At 34.3% G+C, this 25,303-nt stretch overlaps 4 protein-coding genes and 1 pseudogene across 6 annotated transcripts; all 5 read left to right on the plus strand.

Moving 5' to 3' along the window:
* The first annotated feature begins 4,432 nt into the window (after nt 1-4,432).
* Nucleotides 4,433-5,503, plus strand: LOC107936028 (protein LIGHT-DEPENDENT SHORT HYPOCOTYLS 6). Its single transcript, XM_016868673.2, has one exon. It carries the CDS (start codon nt 4,712-4,714, stop codon nt 5,366-5,368), a length of 657 nt encoding a protein of 218 aa, XP_016724162.2. The 5' UTR covers nt 4,433-4,711; the 3' UTR covers nt 5,369-5,503.
* Nucleotides 5,504-8,439: 2,936 nt separating this feature from the next.
* LOC107936054 (glucan endo-1,3-beta-glucosidase 9) lies at nt 8,440-11,210 on the plus strand. 2 transcript variants are annotated; one of them, XM_016868699.2, is made up of 2 exons: nt 8,440-8,888; nt 9,822-11,210. In XM_016868699.2, exons 1-2 carry the CDS (start codon nt 8,551-8,553, stop codon nt 10,936-10,938), a joined length of 1,455 nt encoding a protein of 484 aa, XP_016724188.1. In that variant the 5' UTR covers nt 8,440-8,550; the 3' UTR covers nt 10,939-11,210. The 2 variants fall into 2 exon arrangements, with proteins under 2 accessions (XP_016724188.1, XP_016724189.1); XM_016868700.2 differs by having other exon boundaries at nt 8,447-9,520.
* A 111-nt stretch (nt 11,211-11,321) lies between these two features.
* LOC107936057 (UDP-glycosyltransferase 87A1-like) lies at nt 11,322-12,974 on the plus strand (annotated as a pseudogene).
* A 133-nt stretch (nt 12,975-13,107) lies between these two features.
* On the plus strand, nt 13,108-15,293 carry LOC107936056 (UDP-glycosyltransferase 87A2). Of its 2 annotated transcripts, none has more exons than XM_016868701.2 (2): nt 13,108-14,160; nt 14,262-15,293. In XM_016868701.2, the coding sequence occupies exons 1-2, from the start codon at nt 13,668-13,670 to the stop codon at nt 15,128-15,130; spliced, it is 1,362 nt and encodes a 453-aa protein (XP_016724190.2). In that variant the 5' UTR covers nt 13,108-13,667; the 3' UTR covers nt 15,131-15,293. The 2 variants fall into 2 exon arrangements, with proteins under 2 accessions (XP_016724190.2, XP_016724191.2); XM_016868702.2 differs by having other exon boundaries at nt 14,265-15,293.
* Nucleotides 15,294-15,488: 195 nt separating this feature from the next.
* Nucleotides 15,489-17,284, plus strand: LOC107936058 (UDP-glycosyltransferase 87A1). Its single transcript, XM_016868704.2, has 2 exons — nt 15,489-16,121; nt 16,220-17,284. The coding sequence occupies exons 1-2, from the start codon at nt 15,629-15,631 to the stop codon at nt 17,080-17,082; spliced, it is 1,356 nt and encodes a 451-aa protein (XP_016724193.1). The 5' UTR covers nt 15,489-15,628; the 3' UTR covers nt 17,083-17,284.
* The last annotated feature ends 8,019 nt before the right edge of the window (nt 17,285-25,303 follow it).

A 25,303-nucleotide genomic window follows, 5' to 3' on the forward strand; every position in this document is an offset into this window, starting at 1 on the left:
TAATGCTTAAGTTTGGCTCGATCCGATATATTTCTAAATTTATAATATTTTATATTATGTTTTTTTATATAACATGTAATTTAAAATATATTAAAAAAAATACTTATATTAAATATATAATATTATTCTAATGTAAACATTAAAATGATGTTAGCATGACTATTAAAAAATTTAATAAATAAAAAAATAATATTAATAATATTAAAATAAAAAATATTTTAAATATAATATGGGTGAGTTTAAAATGAGCTTTGATTAATCTTTTGCAAATATGGGTGAATTTGGATAAAACTTTAGACCTATATTTCGGATTGGACTGGACAAACAGAAAATATGTTAATATCATGTTTAAACTCAACTCAAATCTGACTCGGGCCATGAGTACCTCTAGAAGTAGTTGGATTGTATTTTCTTCTCTATTTAAAAAAAAGGTAAATTAGTTATATTAAAGAGTAAATTGATTTTTTTTAAATTCATTCATTTATATTATTAAAAGTTGATCTCTACATATCAGTATGAAGTATATTTGGTGAACTATTTGGTTATTCCAGTAGCCATGTGAATTTTTAACTGTGCATTTGGATAATTTTTTTAATAGAAATAACTAATTTACTTTTTTATCTAACTTATTAAAATTAATTACCCATTATTTGATTAAGGAAGCAAAAAGCAATCTAGTTCCTATTACAAGAATTTTCATAGCGCTTTTATCCATACTAATAATATTTTTTTGAATTAATATCAATTATAGTAGAAACAATCTTGTGGACAATTTTTTTTAAATAATTTTTTGTGCTAAGTTTTTTTTAAATATATATAATTACTATTTTTAATGTCACATATTTAAAATGTTAAAATTTCGATAAATTTTTACAGATTATTAACTAAGAGATGTGTACATTTTAATACATTTGTGTATTTTTTTTTCATTTTCAATACATCTTGTTTTATATAAATTATTATAATTATTTAAATTTACCATAATTATAAATAAATCTAGTTTTAATATGCAATATGATGTGTAAACTTTAATTTGTTTCGTTTGTACACATAAAACATTAAATTAAGAAAATTATGTTTAAGACCTTTAAAATTTAAAAATTATAATTTAATTCTCTCAAAATTAATGTAATTTTGATTTCATTCTTCTAAAATCTCTAAAAATATAAATAAATAAATATAATAAAATTACATTTTAAATTTTATAAAAATGTATAATTTAACCTCTGACTTCTAAACGTAAACATTTGATTGGATGATGAGACAACTTGAGAATGCACTACGGAATGTAAGTTGTAAAGGATAGGATAGCTTGTCAGCTCTTCCTTTCCTTTTTACCCCGCAAACCCACCAAAGTTTTTTCATATTAATTTAATTTTGTTAATTATTTGGATGATTTTGTAAAAATATATTTTGATTAATTTTTTTTTTGAGAAGTAGGTGTTGCTATATAATTATTAAAGGTGTTTTTGGATGGACGATATGTTTAGTAGTGACAATAATATTAATTATTGTAGCTATAAGGTAAAAAGTTTCACGGCACGACAATTACTGCCCATCAAAAGGCATCCTAAAATAGTATTACTATATTATCCAAAATAATAAATCACATTTGTCAAAAATATGATTATTTATGTTAAAAAAGACTAAAATAATTTTGAATGACTTGAAATTTTATAATCTAGTTTCTTAAAAATTGTAAAATTTTATGCTAATACAATAGAAATATTATATTTTTAGTTCTTAAAGTTTTATAGTTCAAATTATCATCTAAAAATTTTTTTTAGCTCTATCTCTGATTTGAACTAAAGTTTCATTATGTACGAATTATATCTAAATTTATTCTAATTTAAGTCTGGGTTTATTATTCCTTGCATTTAATTTATTCTAATACTAATAAATCAGATTTATATTATTTATACTTATATTTATAATTATACATGTGAATTTTTAAAAAATATATATATTAATATTTGTAGTAAAAAGAAAAAACCACGACTGTGAAAATTTTGGTGACGGTAACGGGAGGCCCATGAAAGCACGGTCCAAAAATAACATGGACTTACACGGATGGCTACGGAAGGGTTGGGGGCCGTCATCGTCCCATTTCAGTAAATTTTCCCATCGCTTATTCAAAGTATACAAACAAACAACAAAAGCTCGAGCTCACACTTCATCCCATCCATTAACTTTTTTTTTATTATTATATACACAACCCTATTGACATAGCATAGGTTTTGGTAATTATGACTCTCTATCTAGATTCTCATCCTACAGCAAATTACATTTAAAAAACAAAAACTATTCCATTGATTTCTTAGGTATAAAGATGGGACTTAAAATAATGGTTTATCCAAAAAGTGAACTTTTACTAAGTTTTGGTCAACATAAGAAGGACATAGACCCTACAAGGGGCCAGGGAATATTAGACTAGACTATGGATGATGGTAGATGGAGTTATTAGATAAAACAATGAGGCCCTGTTACACACATGCATATACGTACAACAGCCTTTCATAATATAGAAATCAACAAAGATGATGCAGCTTTGTGATGGTGTACAACCTATCAGCCTGGCTGTGTGCCCGAGACCAATATTTACTGTATTAGATCTTTTGATCCTTTGTTATTTGAATGATATCCCCACTCCATTGTAAAAAGGTAGGGTTTTGGCATTCTTAGCTTTGATTGATTGCTTCGGAGTTTGAGTAGTGAAGAGGTGAAATATGAAAAATATTATTGCATGACTGAAAAGAACCATTCATTAGTGGTAGGGTATACAAAGATTATGATTTTATGCATTATATTCCTTCACGCTACTTTTTTAGATATGTATATCAATGAAAGAAATCGAGGAGATCACTCAATCTGTCTTCAAACTCCATTGTTGTTTTAATTACTATCACCACCACCAAAATGCTACTCAATATTATTGACGAGGCGATGTGGTAAAACTGTGATTATAATACGTTTCAGTATACTTGAACCTACGTCCTCCTGCATTAATAATAATACCCATGTCAATTGAGCTCGATTCAAAATGCCTTTAGGTTGACAGTGATTGTGGTGTAATAAAATCTTTTATTTCACCATCACCGCTATTTTTAACTTTACCATAAGCGAATACACCGCTCATCCAAAGACACGCTCAATCGGCTGAACTATTCATTTTAAATATTTCTAAACATTTTTCAATAATTTTAATATATTTTAACATTTGTCATATGATTTCCGGTACATCCCATGTTATTACTCTAATTTGCTTATACTAATTAATTAATTAATTAATTTCAAATCCAAATTCTAACAAAATTTGTTTATATGAAATCCACTCAGATTTTGAATATTTTGTTATAGTTTTTCTTTTTTATATTCTTATAATTTTAAAAAAAAGCTGTTAATATTTTTACTAAAAATTTATGTTCACAATTCTATTCATATTCTTCTTATAAAAATTCATGTTTAGATATTTACTATTTATTATTATTGCTTTTATCATATTATTTACATAATTCAATAAAATATTGATATTATAAAACAGGATAAAAAAAACCTAATATATTATAAATCATTGTTCATGATCGTCTAATCTTTTCAACATATGACATTGCCTTGACGTGCAGTCCAAAGCAAAATGCAATGTGTATATATATTTCTTTAGATTATAATTGTAGAAAAGCGATTATTCTATGTATACATATAATAATAACTCAAGAAGCATGTACTAACATATTTTTATTTGTTGTACCTAAATTATATATATTTTTGGGACTATTGAAGATGTAAAATGTTTGGGTCCGTAGGACAAAATGTGCAATGATTGTACAATTGAAGTTAATTCAGGAGTCCTATTCCTTGGTAAAATGTAAACATCAAATACTGTGGCTACCAGCAAATGCATGGTGCATGTGCATTCTTATTGGTGTTGCCCTTTTTTATATTTTATGTTTATATATACATTTTAATTTTAAATGAAGGGGATTTTTCTATTTATGGAGATTGAATAACCTTTTTAAAGTTAATTATTATTTCTCTTAATAATTTCATCTATGTCTTATCATTTCAATTTAACTCTTTAAATGCACCCCCACAACCATAACTATCCCATGCACACTCTCGATTTCCTAACGTGTACTGCACTTCTACACAGCAACTAGGAAGCTCCCCATTTAGTTTTGCTTTTATATTTATGGAATATGGATCCTTTAGCGGAAAAAGGAGTGATGGGGCCGCCGGGGATGGGATTCAATAGTGAACCATGTCACCTCCATTGGGGCCACCATGTGATCCACCCTACATGAAAACTATATACACTATATATTATTGAATATTGAGCAATATACATACACAAAGAGTACACACCACCATTTCTCATGATCCACTTCGTAATCTACAGTATTAGATTTGAATATTTAATTTTCAAATATAAAAATGTACGTAACAAGTGTATTTGGACGTCCCACATCATCGATATTCCTGTTCTTGCTACTTGGTTTTTTTTTCTAACATCAATTCATTTTCTTTCCTTCTTTAACTCAGAATCATATCTTCTTCTCTATCACCAATAAAGAGAATACAAGCAAATCTTTCCTGTCACCGGTGGGTGGGGGAGCCTATCACTTCTTTCAATATGAACCCTAATACTACTATTTTACCTAACCTAAGAGCTTAGGATTTTGATAGGTTTAGTGTTCTTTTTTGTTTTAAATCGATGGATTCTGGTTCCGGAGCCAACCCGAATAGCATCAACGAGGGTTCATCATCAGCTACAGCACCGGTGCTGATGGATTCACAACAAGGTGGAGCTGGTGAATTGTCTTCTTCTCCAGCTCATCCACCGAGTCGCTACGAGTCACAAAAGCGTCGCGACTGGAACACTTTCTTGCAGTACTTGAAGAACCACAAGCCCCCACTGACGCTATCTCGTTGCAGCGGCGCACACGTAATCGAGTTCTTGAAATATCTTGACCAGTTCGGCAAAACTAAGGTTCACGTAACGGCTTGTCCTTATTTCGGACATGCAAACCCGCCCGATCCTTGTTCTTGTCCACTCAAGCAAGCGTGGGGTAGCCTCGACGCGTTGATCGGACGGCTGAGAGCTGCTTATGAAGAAAACGGTGGACGTCGGGAATCAAACCCTTTTGGGACAAGGGCTGTGAGGATTTATTTGAGGGAAGTGAGAGGAGGGCAGGCTAAAGCTAGAGGGATTCCTTATGAGAAAAAGAAGCGAAAAAGGCCTACTACTACGGCTGTGTCGGCGGCTTCTGGTACTCAACCACCTGGTGGTGCTGCCGGTGATGATAGTTCTGGTGGAACTACGGCTAACGTGGGTACTGTCACCGCTGCTGCTACCACTAATAGCTTATAGTTGTTCTCTTAATTACTATTTTTATTTTTTATTTTGTCTTCTAATAGCTGTTTTATATGTGATTATGATGAGTTATCACATGAACTAAGTTTAGTTAGCAATCTTGTTTAATCACTTTCGACATTTTTCCACTTCTACAGTTTCTTCATTTCTTGTCATGCATGAACATGATTACTATATATATAAACACATACATATATATGTATAAGTTGAAATAAAAACAATAAGACGAGAGTTATTAATCTATTTTTAATATCCCCTGCCCCTTGTACTCCATCTTTAAAAGAAAAAAAAAACAGAGAGCCTTTTTTGCTTCTATAATTATTTAACTTTAGCTTCTTCCTCAACAACGAACTAATGGGTAACTTTGCATTCATGTTATCAAGTAAATTAACTTGGCAAAGTATCATTATCGCTATTGGGTAGCTTTCATTGTTTTGACCTATTTGTAAGCTTTAGTCCAATCAGATAATTTTGCATTTGTATGGATTTTTTTTTTTGGGGGGGGGTGGTTGGGTGGGGTTAAGATATGTTTTTAGCTGACAAATTAATACAAAGTGTGAGGAGACAAGAGAAGACTTGTTACACTGAACACAACACAAACACTTGTTAGCCGAATCTTATACTACAAAATAGATTTCTCTAAACAACAGTACGTGATCTGGTCCCGGCTTTCTTCATCTTCAGCTGTGTTATATATATATATGCACACGTGCGCCTCTCTGCATTTAACTAATAAAACCTTCATCTAAGACTTTGAGGGTTTTTTGTTTTATTCTCTTTTAATTTGCTTTTATATATAACTCTTTTAAATCCCATCCTCTCTAAATTATCTGCTTCTCTCCTCTCTTCCTCTCACATTCTTTTTCTCCATCTGGAAAACAACACTTTCTAATTTCTCTATCTGCATTGCAAGCATGGATGAATAATAATTAGTAAAAATGATCCTTGTGATTGCTGCCTTTGGGTAAGCAGGCACTGCCTAACAGCGAAAAGGACCAGTAGCTAGCCAACCCTTTTCTTCGGTTCTATTGCATAAGTGTATATGTATGTCTGTATATATATATTATGATAACACTCCATAATATTCTTCTGTTTTGCTATAATAACATAGACCCACAACTCAAATTCTTATTTCTGACTTTCATTTGTATATCTATATATCAAATCAGACCATTGCTACATTTTTTGCTCTCTTATCATCATAGCTTAAATTGTTTCTATTTTTACAAGTTCTTTTTTTCTTGTTTCATGGATTAAGCTTTTTGTTGTAATATACGTAAACTCTAGTCATTCCCCCCAAAAACAATAAATTCCTATAGATCAAAATGGCCTCTAATCAGGTTTAGGTAGATATTAATTCATGTTTGTACACTTATATATGATGAGGATGAGGATATGAACTCCAACTTTGATCAATCTCTCATTGCATCTCTACTAGTCTACATTAATTTGATTGAAGTGAAAAGTAAGCAATTAAAGTGACGTCCGAAAGGGAAAAGGTCGTAATACATGGATGCCAATTGTTGCTTTTGTCTTTACCTAAGGAGGGCTTTCATAGTTATAATTCTTAGTGCGTGGTTAGTAGTATGAAAAATAAATAATAAATTATCTCAAACATGAATCAATCTCCTTTAATTCTAAAGAACACATAAATAATGAATTTTGTAGATTAATCACTTTCTAACACATATCTATATATAATAGATGATAATTGATAAGAAAGTTGCCCCGTGGGATTATAAATTTAAAATGATATCCGACTAATTAAATCAAACAAATTTGTAATGATAAGTGTAACAAAAAATTTTCATTTATTATTAGAAATTATGGTAAACTATTTATAAACCTCATCAACAATGTTTGGAGAAGAGCTGTAATTGAAGAAGTTGAACGTTGCATTAAGTGAGAGGTAAACAAGTAAATAGATGGAAGTGATGAGAAGCCAAGACCCAACAAAGATTGTAAAGAATGAATAGGACAAGAGTGTGTCCCACCCCTCTCAGCTGGTTTGAAAAGCTGTTGTTTGGGTCGCCGACAGCATTTCAGGGACGGTGTAGACCAAAAACCTGCATCTTCAATCTTCTCTTTTGGCTCTGCCTTTAACCTAACCCTGTTTTTATCATTACATTTTGGCTTTAAGAGGTGAAGCAAGTAGTAGAAAACCGAAAGGAGTGATTCTTCGTAAGACTTGGAAGTGGAAATGTGATGTGAGGAAATAAGGCAAGGGCAGAGATTCGTATGACGTGCAACGCTCACTCGGGAACTGCAATTCATTCCAACCCTTCAGTTGGGCTGCTTTGCCTTTTTAACAAACCTCCCAAAGGTGACATCTTTGAAATGGACATACCCCAATCCATCAAAAACTCATTCTTGTATATATATGGAACCCATTCCATTGCTAACTCAATTCTCTACAGACAATAGTTACTGGCAATAATAAGTTATGTTTCAAAGTAAAACACATGCATTTCAAGCCTCAATCACATCATCCGAACTCCGCAATGACATGTATCACAAACCTCACCTGCTCTCTCTTCTCTTATAAACCCCATTTTGCCAAGGCAACCCCATTTCAGTATAACTCCCAACTATGACCTTGCACATCAAAACAATGCCTTTACGCCCTGTTTTTTATTGTAACCTTTTCCCAACATATGCCTTTTATTCTTTTGGATAAAAAATAAATACTAGTCAAAGACCATATATTCTCACTTTTAGGCCAATCATGTGGTGAACTGGTCTCCATCCTATTCCTATACCAATCAAGCATTCAACCCCAAGGTAGTTGAATTTATGCAAGTCTATGCCAATTGGTTTAATAAAATAAAATTATTAAGTTTGGGATCATAATTTCAAATAAGAAAGAGTAACAATCGATTTTTTTTCTACTTACATGGCTTCCAAGCAAATTTAAATGACTACTTTTAAAAAAAACGCCCCGTAATTCAATTTAATGAAATTTCTTTTGCAATGCTATCAATATTAGAGGTTTAAATTTCTGAAATTAAAAGTAAAAGTAAAAGAATTAAATTTTATATATGGCGATAGTATAGGGATTGTAGCATAATTAAAACCATATAAGTTTTAAAAGCTCAGTTGGAAAAAGGAGAACAGAGCACACTCATTTCTACCTCACTGTCTCTCCACCAAAACCAGCTAATTCATTGCTATCATAGCATATGTATCCCTTCCCAGTGTTTCTCTTTCTCACCATTCTATGCCTTCTTGGTTCTACAGCTGACGCCATAGGCGTCAACTGGGGTACCATGTCTTCTCACCCTCTCCCACCTCCCAAGGTGGTTGAGCTCTTGAAGTCCAACGAGGTTTCCAAGGTCAAGCTTTTCGATGCTGACCCACTTGTGCTACAAGCTCTCTCTGGCTCCAACATTGTTGTCACTCTGGGCATCCCCAATTCCATGCTCAAAACTCTTAACTCCTCTAGGAAAGCTGCTGAGAGTTGGGTCCATGATAATGTTACCCGTTACTTCTCTCATGGTGGAGCTGGAGTTCGAATTGAGTATTTTTTTTGTCTTCCTCCTTTTTTTTTAAATATATCTTTGTCTTTGGTTTGATGTTAAGGCATAAATTTGTCTCCTTTAATTTTGTTTGTTTAGTTTAAATTATGGGGTATATATTTTTCATGTTCCGGTATGAGGTTCTTCATTTAGTTTTGATGTTAGGGTTTGGAATGGTAATGTGGGTAGGTGAGTTGCTGATTTTGATGGCTTTTTTTTCCTTTGTTGGGTGTTTGTAAGCTACAATTTAGTAGGAAAGCTCAGCTATATCAGTTTAAAGATAACAAACCAGTGGTACTGAACTACTGATTTTCAGTGCTTTATTGCAGAATTTATGAATGTTGATTTGGTTTAGCATTTTTGTCTCTTAGACATTAGGCCTAATAAGAGCTAACTGAATGGAAACCAGAGACTTGGTCTGCAAGTACTATAGAAGCCACTGCAGGTTCACTATGGCTGGAAGCCTGGGACTTGACCATTGCATTTGTCTTTGATTAAGATTTTGCCAATTGGTTTGGCCACCAAATATCTATGTCTTTGGCGCCAAAAACAGTTTTCTTTTTTCCCTTCAAACAACTTCAATGAGCATTTGGATTTTCCTTTTTCCTGGTAGAAGGTCAAAAGGCAATGAAAGGTAAGGGCAACTTGATATATCGGTTCAGTTGGATTATTTTGTGGATAATGACCTTACAAACGTCATAGGTATGCAAAGCATTTGCATTTACATGTTCTTAGTCATATCATTTTCGAGAATCATAGAGCAACTCTACTTAGTTGAGGGTTCCCTTCTCATAGCTAGTGCAAAACTTTGTCCAATCTTTATGGGATGCATCACTTTTTCCTTTGTAAAGTTCTTGCCCTTTTCTTTTGATTTATTAAGTTATGATTGAGATTTGTTCTCCTTCTACATCAATGGCTGAGTAAACCTTTTGTAGGTATGTTGCTGTTGGAGATGAACCATTTCTCCAAAGTTATGGTGATCAGTTTCATCCCTTTGTCATTGGAGCAGCGATGAACATCCAAGCAGCTTTAACAAAAGCAAACTTGGGGGGTGAAGTGAAAGTTGTTGTTCCATGTAGTTTTGATACGTTTGTGTCTGAATCTGGTCGGCCTTCAAAAGGACACTTCAGGACTGACCTCAATAAAACCATGATCGAACTACTTACATTTCTCAGCAAGCATCACTCTCCTCTCTTTGTGACTATTTCTCCATTTATAAGTTTCCAGCAGAACAAGAACATATCCCTTGACTTTAGTCTTTTCAAGGAAAATGCTCGTCATCATAATGACAGTCATAGAACTTACAAAAACAGCTTCGATTTAAGTTATGATACCCTTGTTAGTGCATTATCAAAGATTGGGTTTCCAGAGATAGATATTGTTGTTGCACGCATTGGTTGGCCTACTGATGGAGCAGCCAATGCAACCTCATCTATTGCTGAGACATTTATGAAGGGCCTCATTGATCACCTTCATAGCAAAACAGGAACTCCTCTTAGACGTCGGAATCCTCCTATTGAAACATTCATGTTTAGCCTCTTGGATGAGGGCCATAGAAGCATAACCTCTGGAAATTTTGAGCGACACTGGGGGGTGTTCACTTTTGATGGCCAAGCCAAGTACCATTTTAACTTCGGCCAGGGCACTAAAAACCTTGTGAATGCTCAATTCGTTGAATACCTTGCTCCAAAATGGTGCGTTGTAAACAATAACAAAGATTTGTCAAATGCATCTGCAAGTGCTTTGGAGGCATGTTTTACATCTGATTGTACTGCGCTGTCTCCAGGTGGTTCCTGTTCCAATATCAGCTGGCCCAGTAATATTTCCTACGCATTTAACAGCTACTATCAGCAGAATGATCAAAGGGCAGATAGCTGTGATTTTGGGGGGTTGGGTCTCATCACTACTGTTGATCCATCGGTTGATACTTGCAGATTTTTTGTTGAACTTCAAACTTCCCATTCAACTTCTGCTCATGAGGCTTATATCTTTCTGAGGATAATATTGCTGTTGGCCTGCCTTTTTTTATGTTTATTGGGTTTCGCATGGTAGAGAGAGATGCTTTTTAAATTACAAAAGGCTGATTTCTGTGATATTTCTTCTGCAGGGAATTAGATTAGCTCCCAAAGCTCTGTTAGTTGCTGGTTTTCAGTTGAAAGAAAAAGGATGGGAGAAAATTAAGTTGACCTCAATTTTGTGTACTGAGAGTCATTTTGTATCTTTGGGGTTGTTTGTGCTGGAAATGTAACCTTGATTTCAATTTTTCTAGTCAAACTTTAGCATCAAAGTGATGATTGACATTAATCAAAGACTATATTGTTGAACATACCCTGTTTACCAGTTTATCCTCTTGGTTACTGTGTGAGATCAACCATTCATCTAGGTTGCTTTGTGGTCCCAACTGTTACCGCCCAATAACTACAGGCCAAACTTGCAAGTCACACAATAAAATATAAACTGAAAACTTTTAAAAATATTTGTATATATAAACTTTGCCAGATTGTTTTCAGAATTCTTCCCCATATCTTGCTCTTTGTTAAATATCTGGCATGAATCTGGTCCACACGAGACCTATCTCCGGCACTCTGGTGGCAATACCTTATCCTGGAAGAGGCCATATCAATCCTATGATGAACCTGTGCAAGTTACTAGCTTCAAGGAAGCATGATCTTCTTATCACCTTTGTTATCACCGAAGAGTGGTTGGGTTTTATCGGATCCTACACCAAGCCTGATAACATCCACTTTGCTTCGATACCAAATGTTCTCCCGTCTGAGCTGGTTCGTGGTGCTGATTTTCCTGGCTTTTATGAAGCTGTTATGACAAAGATGGAAGCTCCATTTGAGGAGCTCCTTGATACTCTTGAGCTACCAGTGACTGGTATCATAGCCGATACTGAATTGAAATGGGCAATTTGAATGGGAAACCGAAGAAACTTTCCTGTGGCCTCGCTCTGTACAACATCAGCAAAATTTTTTTCTGTATTGCATAGCATGGTTCTCACAGAAAACCGGCTTTTCTTGATCGATACATTAGGTACTGATTTACAGTATAACGTTTTCCTTGTAGTGTTTTCCATATTCTGCCAATATGTCTCAATTGTTACATGATGTTAATGATTAATTGATGACTGTATACAGATAATGGAAGTGAGCTTGCGGAGCAGAGCTCTGGAATTTCACCGGATATTCGGATGATATTTGAAGGAAGTACGAGGCAAGTGATCCAGCTTACGTTGGAATGCATTTCATGGGTGCAAAAAGCCAAATATGTTCTATTCACTTCAGTCTATGAGCTTGAAGGACATGCCATTGACACTCTAAAAGCAAGGTTCAATATTCCGATATATACGATTGGCCCTGCAATCCCCTACTTTGAACTTCATGGGAACTCCTCAGAGACTATGGTTCAAAATGTCCCCAGTTATCTGCAATGGCTTGATACTCATCCTCCATGTTCTGTTCTGTATGTCTCCTTGGGGAGTTTCCTCTCAGTTTCCAATGACCAAATGGATGAAATTGCTGCTGGGCTACAAGATAGTGGTGTTTTGTATTTGTGGGTAGCTCGTGGAGGAACTTCTCGGCTAACGGAAAAAGGCAGTGAAATGGGGTTGGTAGTACCTTGGTGTGACCAACTGAAGGTGCTATGCCATTCTTCGATTGGGGGATTTCTAACACATTGCGGGTGGAATTCCATTCTTGAAGCTATCTATGCAGGCATTCCAATGCTCACTTTCCCAATACTTTTTGATCAAGCACCAAATAGTAAGCAAATTGTTGATGATTGGAAGATAGGGTGGAGGTTGAAAGAACAACAAAAAGATGGACGTTTGGTGACAAGAGCTAGCATTGCAGAGCTTGTCCGAAGTTTCATGGATCCAGAGAACAATGAGGTGAAAAACATGAGAAAATCAGCTAGTGAACTCAAAGTCGCCGAGGACGGATCATCTCAAAGAAATCTTGATGCTTTCATCAAAGACATCTCACAAGGTCATGATGGAATGCTCATTGATTAAATTGATTTTGATATAAATGTTATGCATTTGTTTTTACTTTGTTGATTATAAGTTGGCAGCAACTTTTACATCATTTGCCATCTACAAGTTTTAGTGTTTTTCTGCATGAACAGACATGAACCAAGAATAACATCACGATGAACTTCGAGTTAAAACACCATTAATTTGTAAGTCTAGAATTCAAAAGAAGGCAAGTTCAATACGAAACATCCTATGAGCCTAGTAAGACAGCTGAGATCAAAGGTAAAAACAAAAACAAAAGCAAAACATGAGGCATCCGATAAGATAGAAAGAAGATGGAAGTCCTTTTCAGACAAGGAAAATGTGTCATATAGTCCAAGAAAGACAAAGTCATTCGTGTTCCTATTATAATCTATAAAGTTTTCAGACATTATAAACTACTATATCTCATTTTCTAGTGCCATCGACTTTTAAAGGACGTAAAGTGTCTAAATCAAATCGAATTTATTCTTTTGAGTGACAGTGTGACACCTTAGCAATTCACTACAGTTTTGTCTGCTTCTTTTTGGCATATTCTTTTCTCAAGAAAGAAACAGAAAGTATATTAAAATCCCTTTAAAAACAAAGTTTACGATGGTCGTCATCAATGACGACTCAGAAAGCCCAAATTTTGAGACCTTGGTTTATTGTTTTAGCCATAAAGTCCAAAGAAAATATGTCTTCTCAGCGATGATAAAGAACTTTCATTGCTGGAAAATATCGACTCTCACGAACTCGTCAAATCACTCTCAGTGAAGTTCCAGACATGGATTCAACAAATATTCGGACGACCAGGGTGTGCCACGTGGTGGCCATGCCGTTTCCTGGACGGGGCCACATCAACCCCATGATGAACCTTTGCAAGCTACTTGCTTCAAGGAAGAAAGATATTCTCATCACCTTTGTTGTGACAGAAGAATGGCTTGGCTACATCGGCTCTGATCCCAAGCCCCATAACATACTTTTTGAGACAATCCCGAATGTCATCCCACCTGAGCGGCTTAAAGCCGCCAACTTTCCAGGCTTCTACGATGCTGTGATGACAAAGATGGAAGCTCCTTTTGAGCAGCTTCTTGATCGACTTGAGTTGCCTGTAGCGGCTATCATAGGAGATATCGAGGTTCGATGGAGCACCGGTGTGGGGAATCGAAGGAATATTCCGGTGGCCCTGTTCTGGACGATGTCGGCGTCTGTGTTTTCCATGTTTCATCATTTTGACCTCCATATAAAGCAAAGCCATGCAAAAATTGATCTAATAGGTAAGGGATGCTAAATTAGTGAAGTATCCTTAAATTTTGAAATTAGTAAAATACGTTTAATAATTTTTTCTTTTCTGTTTCTTTTTCGTTCTTCCTTGCAGTAGAACAAGTAGAAAGCATAGCAGGAATGTCTTTATCCAATGTAGAAGAACTTCGGACAATTTTCCATAGGGACGACCCTAGAGTGTTGGAACTTGCTCTCGACTGCATTTCAAGAGTGCCACAAGCACAGTATCTCCTATTCTCATCAGTGAACGAATTTGAACCCCAAGCCTTTGATAGCTTAAGGGCAATTTATAATTTCGCCGTCTATCCCATAGGCCCTGCCATACCTTACCTGGAACTTGGAGAAAGTTCCTGTGAAACTAAAAGCTACCTTCAATGGTTGGATTCTCAACAAACAGGTTCTGTCTTGTACATCTCATTGGGAAGTTTCCTTTCAGTTTCAAACACCCAAATGGATGAAATTGTTGCCGGGTTGCAAATCAGTGGAGTTCGATACTTGTGGGTGGCCCGGGGAGAAGCTTCGAGGTTGAAAGATCGTTGTGGTGATATGGGGTTAGTAGTTCCTTGGTGTGACCAGTTGAAGGTACTGTGTCATCCATCTGTAGGGGGATTTTGGACACATTGTGGATGGAATTCCATCCTGGAAGCTGTTTTTGCTGGTGTTCCAATGCTTACTTTTCCTTTGTTTTTGGACCAAGATACCAATAGTAGGCAAATCGTGAAAGATTGGGGAAATGGGTGGAGGGTCAATGATGCGGTGAAAGCTGAAAAATTAGTCACCAAAGAGAATATTGCAGAGCTTGTGCGAAGGTTTATGGGCGTTGAAAGCGACGAGGGAAAGCAGATTAGAAGAAAAGCAAAACTACTCCAGGATAAATGTGTAGTTGCCATTTCTGAAGGAGGGTCTTCTACAGCTAACCTTGATGCATTTATTAGTTCCATTTCACCAGGAAAAGGCCACTGAGAGTTTCTTTTTCTTGTCTTGTGTTCTTGAAAAACCAATAGTTTTAAGCTTCCATTCATAAATTGTTTTACTCTTAATCTTTTCTTGAGTGCAAATGCATGTACAATTCCCTATACTGTCGAACTAAAATTTTAAACCAAGGCTATTCAATTTATCTTTTTTATATTTACTATATTCAGGTAGCCTGCAAATCCCACTTGCTTAAAGATAATTTTTAGAAATAAGAGATTAAAGAAAGATACCGTAAACTACAAGGTTGAGAAACGAAAAGACGCAGGAATAAAAAATGCAATTCAAGCTTTAAAGCATCCTAATTTATGGATTACATGTGCATATTTTTAGAATTTCTAGGATCCATCTGTCCCCAGTTACATTTCCTTGTTTTCTTCTTATAAAAAAAATACCAGTTTCAAGGCTCTTGGTCTCAAGTTTCACCATTATAAAAGTACAATCCTTTCGTCATCTCAGTTCCCCCCAGGTTGAAATCAAAGTTGAGATATGAGCTCCACCAGCAGCGCAAAGCGGGCCGTATGCCACATAGTGGCAATGCCGTACCCTGGTCGAGGCCACATTAACCCCTTGATGAACCTTAGCAATGAGCTAGCTTCAAAATCTGATAACATTCTCATCACCTTTGTGGTAACCGAGGAGTGGCTTAGCTTCATAGGCTCTGAAAGGAAAGCTGGTAAAATCCGATTTCGATGTATACCAAACGTTGTGCCATCTGAACTGGTCCGAGCTTCTGATATGATTGGATTCTTGGAAGCTGTTTGGACCAAGATGGAGGCTCCATTTGAGCAGCTCTTGGATGAACTTGAGCTTCCACCTACCCTTATTATTGCTGACACACATCTTTTTTGGGCGGTATCTGTTGGAAATAGGAGGAATATCCCTGTGGCTTCGTTTTGGCCTATGTCAACTACAATGTTTTCAGTGTTTCACCATTTCCATCTTTTCCAGGAAAAAGGTCACTTCCCGGTAGATTTGCTAGGTAATGCACTTATTTGTTCTTCTAAATCTATCCTAATATAGTAATATTCATTCTGTTTTATATTGTTCTAATTAGTGCTCGTATCAAATCGGATATAGACAACGAGAATGAACAAGTTGAATACATTCCTGGGGTTTCATCGACACGTTTGTTGGACCTTCCTGGGTTTAATGGAGGGATCTATCCACTTATATTGAAGCAAATCTTGGGGTGTGTTTCGTGGGCTGGTAAAGGAAATTATCTGTTGTTACCTTCAATCTACGCGCTTGAATCTCAAACCATTGACGCTCTAAAAGCAGAACTGTCCCTATCCATCTACACAGTTGGCCCTTCTATACCTTACTTAGACTTAAGCCCTGGCGACAAAGGTGACTGCTTGCAATGGCTTGACAGGCAACCTAGTAACTCTGTCTTGTACGTATCAATGGGAAGTTTTCTTTCAGTTTCAAATGTCCAGATGGAGGAAATAACAGCTGGTTTGCAAGACAGTGGTGTTCGGTTCTTATTGGTGGCTCGTGAGGGAAGTTGGAAGTTGAAGCATGGGTATGGGGGTGAGGGGTTGGTGGTGCCATGGTGTGACCAACTGAGGGTGTTATGCCATCCTTCCATTGGGGGATTTTGGAGTCATTGTGGTTGGAATTCTGTTAAAGAGGGTATATTTGCAGGCACTCCTTTTCTTACGTTTCCTCTATTTGCTGATCAAAACCTCAACAGTAAGCTCATTGTGGAGGACTGGAAGATCGGGTGGCGAATAAAGAAACATCAGTTCACAACAAGAGGCGAAATTTCTAGTTTAGTTACAAAGTTGATGGATTTGGAGAGTGATGATGAAGTCAAACAAATGAGGGCGAGAGCCAAAGAGCTTCAAAAGGAATGTTTGCAATCCATTGAGAGGCATGGATCATCTGAATCCAATATTAACTCCTTCATCCACAGCATTTTACAGTTTAATGACCATTAATCGAATTGTATTTTAGTACCTCAAGCTCGGGCATTTTCTTTTTGTTGAAGAATAAAAAAATAGTTACAAGACTTAAGTGATACGGTGCGTATCACTTGGTTGTTATAACAAACATCAGTAACGACTCAAAAATGGTTTTGTAACTACCTTCTTTAATTGATTGCTTAAAAACTAACATGAGAAAGGCATTTTTTCTTTAAAAACTCTTAGTGTTTCTCCTCTTTTTCTCTCTTTTCCCATTGTTTTCTTCTCTTTTCTCTGTCAATTCTTCCTTTTGATTGAAGGGTATCAAAGCTTCTCGATTTTCTATAGTGAGTGATGGTGTTACCACTCATACTCATATAAAGGGGGTCAGCTTGTAACACCCTCATACCCGATCCGGTAGTCAGGTCACGATACCAAGTTGTTACATTCGTTGCCGGAGCAACTACTGTTAAACTCCATTCACTTTATCATTATAATCGAACTATTAAAATCAATTTCTGATTACAATACAATTTAAAAATTTATCTAAATTCAATACGAGCTTCCGATAGCTCTCGTAACAGTTTATAATTGAATAGGGACCAAATTACAAAATTTTCAAAACCTCAATCCAATGTCGCGATGTTGGGGTTCCTCGTTGCGACGTCACCCACTGATTTAAGCTCGTTGGGAATGATGAACTTGTTGTCGTGACATCGATTTTGTGTCCACTTAATTTACATTTTATCATTTCTCATAACCTACAATCAAGTTTATATACCACAATTCATATAATTCATATGCATCTATTTCCAGTTTCAACACCATATGATTCTCAATCAAATTTATAAGATTAATCAAACTTTTAAAGTTTTACAAATAAGTTCATTAATACATCATATAAAATATTATTCACTTAATGTCTCAACTGTTCATTTAAATTATTCTTATGTATTAGCAAATCTATCACTTATAACACTCTCTTAGCATCACACTCTTCTACTATTTATTTTCCTCTTCCTCTCAATTCCACATATTTATGTACATGTGTATATGTATATATGAACCTTTGATTTTGAGTATAGTATGCTTATATGTAACATTAATTATGATTTCACTAATTACATATTTTCAATAAGGTTGTCCACTTCAGTAGTAGTCACTAAATTATTTATATCTTGGTCTACAGTATTCTAAATTAAGATATATTTATTGTTTTTGAAACTAGACTCAATGAACTTTTTACCATAAAAATTTCAGAATTTCCACTTAAGCCAATTAATTCAGTAGTTTCTTTAAATTTTCTCCTGTTCTACTATTAGGCAGCTTTGACCCTTCTCCACCAAAAATTAAGTTTCTTTCAATACAAGATTCATTTTATGTTGACATTTATTTCCCTTGAAAATAGACTCATCAATATTTTAAGCATATAAATTTCAGCTTCAGCTCCTAAATATTTTTGTAAAATTTGCAATGATTTTTCAAAGTCATAATAGAGGAACTCAAAATCATTCTGACATTGTCTCACAAAATTTCATATATCTCATAATCTACAATTCTATTTCTTACATCGTTTCTTTTATGTAAAACTAGAGTTAATAAGCTTTAAACCCATATTTAATTCAACCTCTAAATCGGCTTCTACAATTTTTAGTGAGTTTTCAATGTTAAAATACTGCTACTATCCAAAACTGTTTTAATGAATATATTTACTTATTATGATTTATATCATTTATACCAACATTTAAATTTTATTTTACTTATCAACTATTAAGTTGCTATACAAGATCATTTGGTTATGTATATTATCGCATTTAGATTATTATTCAATTTAATCCTCAAAGCTCACATATCATTAACATATAGTTTAATCATAACTTCTCATAGCACAAATTATACCACTATCTATGAATTACAATTTGTAATATACTTTCCATCACTATTCACATATTAAACACTCAAAGTTATTACATTCCTTAACTTAATACTTTGAATATGAATAAAAATAAAATGAACACTTACCTCTTTTTACAAGAATTTCACCTCTTTTGCTTTTCTTCTATTTCTTTCTCAACTTCATCACTATCCTTCTCTTTTCTTCTATTTTTCTTCACTTCCATCTACCAATATATTGCTTCTAAGTTGAGGAATATACTCTCTAGGGGCTCTACTTCATCTTTCTTCTTTGATGCCTATAGGAATTTTCAATAATTTTGGATGAAATAATGAGATTTCATGACAAAAAACTAAATTGCATAAAAGTAAAATTTTCTCCCTCCCCTCATGAAAGTGGCGTGAACCACTTATATAAAAATGAAGAAGATTATTCATTTTTCCATCAAAATATTTCGACTAATTTAATAATGAAATATTATTTAATATATAAAAATCTAACTTTAATCATTTTAATCAAATGACTAGGATTTCATCTTATTTTTCAATCTCATCCAATGGCCATTTTTTCCTTTCATGTTGCTTCAAATTTCCATCCTTGAATTTCTACTTTTTTGGTAAAATTTTGATTTAGTCCTTTATATTTCTACACTTACTCAATTTGGTCCTTGCATCCCAAATTCATTTCATAAGAATTTAAATTATTTCCATTTGCATCTTTCAATTTTTCTCATATTTATACTTTAACCCCTCAAATTTTGAATAATTTTACTTGAACATTAGAACTTTTTACATATCTACGATTTAATCCTTACTTTAATTTAGTATACTACAACATATTTCTTAATTTAAATTTTGTTGATACTCCTTAATCGTCTCTTTTATCACTTTCATTTCCTTATTTTACTTTATCGAGAAATCAATTGTATACTATGTCAATTTATTATTGTTTTTAAAATATAACGATTTTAGGGGTGTTACACAATTGCAACAAGAACTTTCCAAACTGTAGACTGACTTTGATAGAAAGTTGGAAACTCATTTGGTATAAATGCAATTAAACTAGATAAGTGGGAGTTCCTTAGTATTTGAGTTGCTTTCCAAAGTGCAAGATTCCCTACAATCAAACTCTAAGTTTCCATAGTAGTGCCTTAAGAGGTCATTTTGGGGTTTACGCCATGAAAAGTCCCTCGTCTAGTTTGCTCTATTGGAAAGGTATGTCCAATGATGTAAAGCAATGGGTGAAGGAATGTGTGGTGTGTCAATGGTGCAAAAGTGATCATGCAGCCAAGCCTGGAGTACTTCAACCCCTACCAATTCTTGATCGAGCATGGGTTGAAGTCATCATTGACTTTTGATGTCCAAGGAACTAATTAAAAATTCAACTAAGGTAAGTGCATCTATTAATTAAGAGTATAGCTACGGTGAGCAAAGATATCGTTCCTACGAAGACTAAAAGTACTAGTAATTATCGTTTTTTCTATTATTTAACTAAATAATTCAAGTGGTTGATTAAAAACTAGAATTAACTAAATTAATTAACTAACGAGCAAGGCAAAAAATAAATCAGGAAAATAATCATTTAACAACCAAGAAGCGAAACAATACCTAGAAAAGAATTCACCTAAATTTCATCTGTCACTATCAATCTAAATTACACAATTTCTTTACTTGGTAACTTGATCCGTAAAAATCCTAAATTATGCAAATATATCTTTCGAGCATAAGAGCAACTGACTCTAGGTTAATTAATTGGAATTTCTTTATAATTAAAATCCCTATTATCGCATTAGCTCGTGCTATGGATTCCCCTATTAGATTTGACTCTAATATGGTAGATTTATGACATCCTATTTCTAGGATTGCATACAACTCCACTCAATTATGCAAGATCTGTAACAACTTGTTTTTAGTAAAATCGAAACAGTGGTTTCGGGACCACCAATCCGAGTCCGTAAGAAAAATTATTTTAAAATTAATTTTATGGTCTACCGTATGATAGGTGTATCGTATAAAAATTTTGTTAAGAAAATTCTACCAATTACATGTTTAATTGATAAAAGGACCAAATTGCATAAAATGAAAAAGTTGAGTTCTAGTAGCTATAAGTATCAAATAGCTATGAAATTCAAAATTGGAGGTCCTTATATGGTAAATAGGCCATTAAGGGAAGTTAGTAGATAAGTATGATGATTCATCCATGGAAAATTAATTAAAGAAAAGGACTAAATTAGAAAGTAAAAAATAATAAAAGATGATAAGTAATTAAATAATGAAAATATCATCTTTTTCATCATCTTTCCCAAATTTTTTTATGGAAACCCTAGCTAAGAGAAGATAACTCAAGCAAGCTTATTTGGCTTAATTGGGTAAGCATTATTGTCCGTTTTTAATGATTTTTATGTTTTCGAGATCGTAATAGCTTAATTTAGCTATTTCGGGGATTAATTCGCAAATTTATCAAAGTAATAGGGTTTTTCCATGGATGGATATGCATGAATTATGAAATTTATAGTAGAAAATGAAAGGTTGCTGATAGATAAACAACTTTTGTAAAGTGAATTGTGATGAAATTATGATTTAGGGATTAAATTGTAAAGATGTAAAATTCATGAAAAAAATTCTAAATTTTATGAATATCATGGGCTGCAAATGTTATATGTAAAAATCGGCTAGTCTTGGAATAAGGATTAAATTGCATGAATTTTATTTTCCGAGCCTAGGGACGAAATCGTCATTAATTAAAAGTATAGGGGCAAAATGGTAATTTTGCCTAAGATGTGAATTGAATTGAATTGAATATGAATTGTATTAAATTGAGCTAAATTTACTCGTATAGATCCGATAGACCAAATATGTAGCTAGATCGAGGTAAAGAAAAAATAACGGATTAGTAGCATACAAGTTTACGAACATTATCGAGGTATGTTAATGTAACTAAATTGTGCATATTTATATGTTTGAATTGATTGTAGTATATGTGAATTGTATAAATGTCATATATATAAAATTAATTGCATATCTGGCAAAGCCGATAAATGTTAAGTCCCGTTTGAATAAATGAAATTTGATGGATACAAGATTTCCTGTATTGGTTGTGATCCTGCATATGTTGCGGACACACCATAGCTCAAAAGAGCATCCCGTTATTAGCCCTTTCGAGCTTCCTATTATATGGTTCTTGCGAGCTTCTCGTTAATAGCTCTTCGAAGCATCCCGATCGGTTGTGATCTTACATGTGTTGTGGGTACACCGCAGCTCTTATGAGCGTCCCTTTATATGGCTCTTCGTGAGTTTCACGATTAAAGACTTTGTGAGCTTCCTGATATGGCTCGCTCGAACTTCCTAATATATGGCTATCCGGGGCTTCCCATTAATGGCTCTTTGGAGCTACCCGTCATTGGCTCGCATGAGCTTCCCGATTATGGCTCTTATGAGCTTCCCATTATATAGCCCGGATAAGCTTCTCGTTATATGACTCACATGAATTTCCTGTTATATGGCTCGAGAGAGGGCTTCCCTATTATGTGCTCTAAGAAGCACTCCCAAATATGAATTGACAGGTTACAGTTTGTACACTTAAGCGTACTACCTGTGTATCCATCAATATTTCTAATAAATTCAACGGGAAAAGTTCCAACATGAAATAATATGAACTTGATATGAATTATTATAGAAATGTACATGTTATATGGATATAAGATGTGGAAAGCTTATGTATATGAAAATTGTTACATGATGAGTTCATCATTGTTTCTCGATGATCACATGAAATACATGACTAACATGTTTCTTAAGGTTATATGTGCTTAGGCAAATTGCCAAATTTCTTTGGATGAATTTTGCATGCTTACTTTAAATGTAAATGATTGGTAAGTTAATTTCCCGTTATACGAACTTACTAAGCATAATATGCTTACTCTATTTTATTTCCCTCTGTTCTATAGTAATTTGAAGGCTCATTGGGTTGGAAACTTGGCAGAGATATCATCACACTACTCATCAACTCATCTCGGTATATTCAGTAAATTAACTTTGGTTATAATTGTAACAGCCCGATTCTGGGCCTAGTCGGAATAGTGGTTTCGGGACCACAAATCCGACGAGGGAAAATATGGTTATTATTATATTTTTATGGTCTACAATTTCACGGAAAATTTTCGTAAAAATTTCGTTCAAAAATTTCGACGTTTGGGCACTCAATTTAGTCAAAAGGACTAAATTGTAAAAAGTGCAAAAGTTAAGTTCTATATGTAGAACTGTCTAATTAATATGAAATTATAAGTTGGGGGTCCTTATGTGGTAATTAGACCATTAGTAATTGATGGACAAAAATAGACATAAGAAATGAGAGAAATAGATTTTTTTAAGTGGGGGCATTTTAGTCATTTGGTTATAAAAAGAATAAAATGGGAAAAAGATGACAAAAATCATCATCTTGTCCATAAGTTGCTGCCGAATTTTAAGGGACACCATAGCTAAGGTTTCTTTGCTTTTTCAAGCTCATAGTAAGTGCATCTTAGCCCCGTTTTTAATGTTCTTCGCATTTTTAGAATCTTCGTAGCTCGATTTAGCTTATTCTAGCAATAATTCGTGTTAGGATTCATATTTGGAAAAATACCCATAGGTGAAATGTGTTTATTTTGCTATTTTATGGTGGAATATGAAGCTAGAAATTATGTTAAACAATTTTTGCTAAGCGATTTTAAACGAAAACGAGTAAATTGACATAATCGGTAAAAATGGTTAATGTTCAAAAGTATGTGTTAGAGTGAGAATTTGATGTTTCCATAGAAGGGAAAAGTGTTCAGCATGTCATAAAACATAATAATAAGTGATGAAGTTTAATTTCCGAGCTTGGGGACAAAAGTGTAATTATGCAAAAGTTTGGGGGCAAAATTGTAATTTTTCAAAAAGTTGGGTGGTGGACTATTTTAATAAATGTGAACATTAAACGAGTTAAATTTGCTATTATAGATCAAGAGAGACGGGAAGATTATCTCAAACGAGGAAAAGAAAAGATAGTGGAGTGAATTGCAAAATTTCGATATTTTGCACCGAGGTAAGTAAACACGTGACTTAATGTATTATTTTGGTATTATTTGATATGTGTTGAGATTTATTTGTATATAAAATAAATGTTTGGCAAGATTCCAGAAATGTTGTTAAATTGGGAAAGGTGGTAAGGAGTTGCAAAACACAGTTTTTGGTTGAACACTCGGAATAGGCCGGAGCATATTGCATATAAAGGGGTTGCTGTGCGTTGATTCCCCTATTCATTGGTGGTTGCTAAGTGCTGATTCCACCGTATTTTAAATGTGGAAGGGGGTTGCTAAGTGCTGATTCCCCCGAGGGGTTGCTAAGTGTTGATTCCCCTACCTATTGGTGGTTGCTAAGTGCTGATTCCACCGTATTTTAAATGTGAAAGGGGGTTGCTAAGTACTGATTCCCCCGAGGGGTTGCTAAGTGCTGATTCCCCGACCCATTTGGTGGTTTCTAAGTGCTGATTCCACCGCATCTGAAATGTGAAGAGGGTTGCTAAGTGCTGATTCCCCCAAGGGGTTGCTATGTGCTGATTCCCCGATTCATTGGTGGTGCTAAGTGCGGAATCCACCAACAACGGTTAACATTCCGAGTGTTCAACGAGTAAATTGAGAAGGTGAATATTCATATATGTGGTGGACGAGTTTATGGGAGGAATATCGGGTTTGATACTTAATCAACCCATGTATAAGATGGGAGGAAAAATAAAAAATACAAAAGAAACAATTTGAATGCAAAACTGTTTTGAATGGCAGCAGTTGGGAAACTTAAAAAAATCACCATAAATGGAGAAAAATGAATTGGAGGTTCAATAAAATATGAAATTTAAGCTGAATGAGTCTATTTTCATATGAAAGAAGTGGGGAAAGCAAAGGAATTATATATTTGGGGATATTTAAATTTTACTGAGACAGGGTTGGACTGAATTCGAAATCCCCTGTTCCAAATTTGGAAAATCACCAAAAATTATACAAAAATAATTATGGCTTGAAATTTATATTAATGAATTCCTTTTTGAGTCTATTTTAATAGAAACAAACGAGAACATTTTTTGAAACTTGTATAGAGAGTTATGTGAATTTTTGTAAGGGGAGGTCAGGACTGTCGGGTAGTGAAACAGGGGAAACTTTAATGAGTAAACTGTACTAATTGGACCAACCAAAAATTCTGAAAATTTTATGGTGTAAAGATATATGAATCTAGTTTCAGGAAAAATTTACGGAATTTGATTTGGAGCCCTGTAGCTCCCGATAAAAATAAATTAGTGACCATGACGCAGAAATACTGCTTGCTGGAATTTGACCAAATAATGAAATTTGTT

Source organism: Gossypium hirsutum, chromosome D13 (assembly GCF_007990345.1).
Source record: "Gossypium hirsutum isolate 1008001.06 chromosome D13, Gossypium_hirsutum_v2.1, whole genome shotgun sequence".
In the NCBI taxonomy this organism is placed as follows: Eukaryota; Viridiplantae; Streptophyta; class Magnoliopsida; order Malvales; family Malvaceae; genus Gossypium; species Gossypium hirsutum.

What these genes read in the sequence shown, in the direction of transcription:
- LOC107936028 (XM_016868673.2), top strand. Translation starts at nt 4,712, where the DNA reads ATGGATTCTGGTTCCGGAGCCAACCCGAATAGCATCAACGAGGGTTCA.
- LOC107936054 (XM_016868699.2), top strand. Translation starts at nt 8,551, where the DNA reads ATGTATCCCTTCCCAGTGTTTCTCTTTCTCACCATTCTATGCCTTCTT. An exon ending in GGAGCTGGAGTTCGAATTGA is followed by an intron (nt 8,889 to 9,821) that starts GTATTTTTTTTG and finishes AACCTTTTGTAG; the next exon opens with GTATGTTGCTGTTGGAGATG.
- LOC107936056 (XM_016868701.2), top strand. Translation starts at nt 13,668, where the DNA reads ATGGATTCAACAAATATTCGGACGACCAGGGTGTGCCACGTGGTGGCC. An exon ending in TGCAAAAATTGATCTAATAG is followed by an intron (nt 14,161 to 14,261) that starts GTAAGGGATGCT and finishes TCTTCCTTGCAG; the next exon opens with TAGAACAAGTAGAAAGCATA.
- LOC107936058 (XM_016868704.2), top strand. Translation starts at nt 15,629, where the DNA reads ATGAGCTCCACCAGCAGCGCAAAGCGGGCCGTATGCCACATAGTGGCA. An exon ending in CTTCCCGGTAGATTTGCTAG is followed by an intron (nt 16,122 to 16,219) that starts GTAATGCACTTA and finishes AATCGGATATAG; the next exon opens with ACAACGAGAATGAACAAGTT.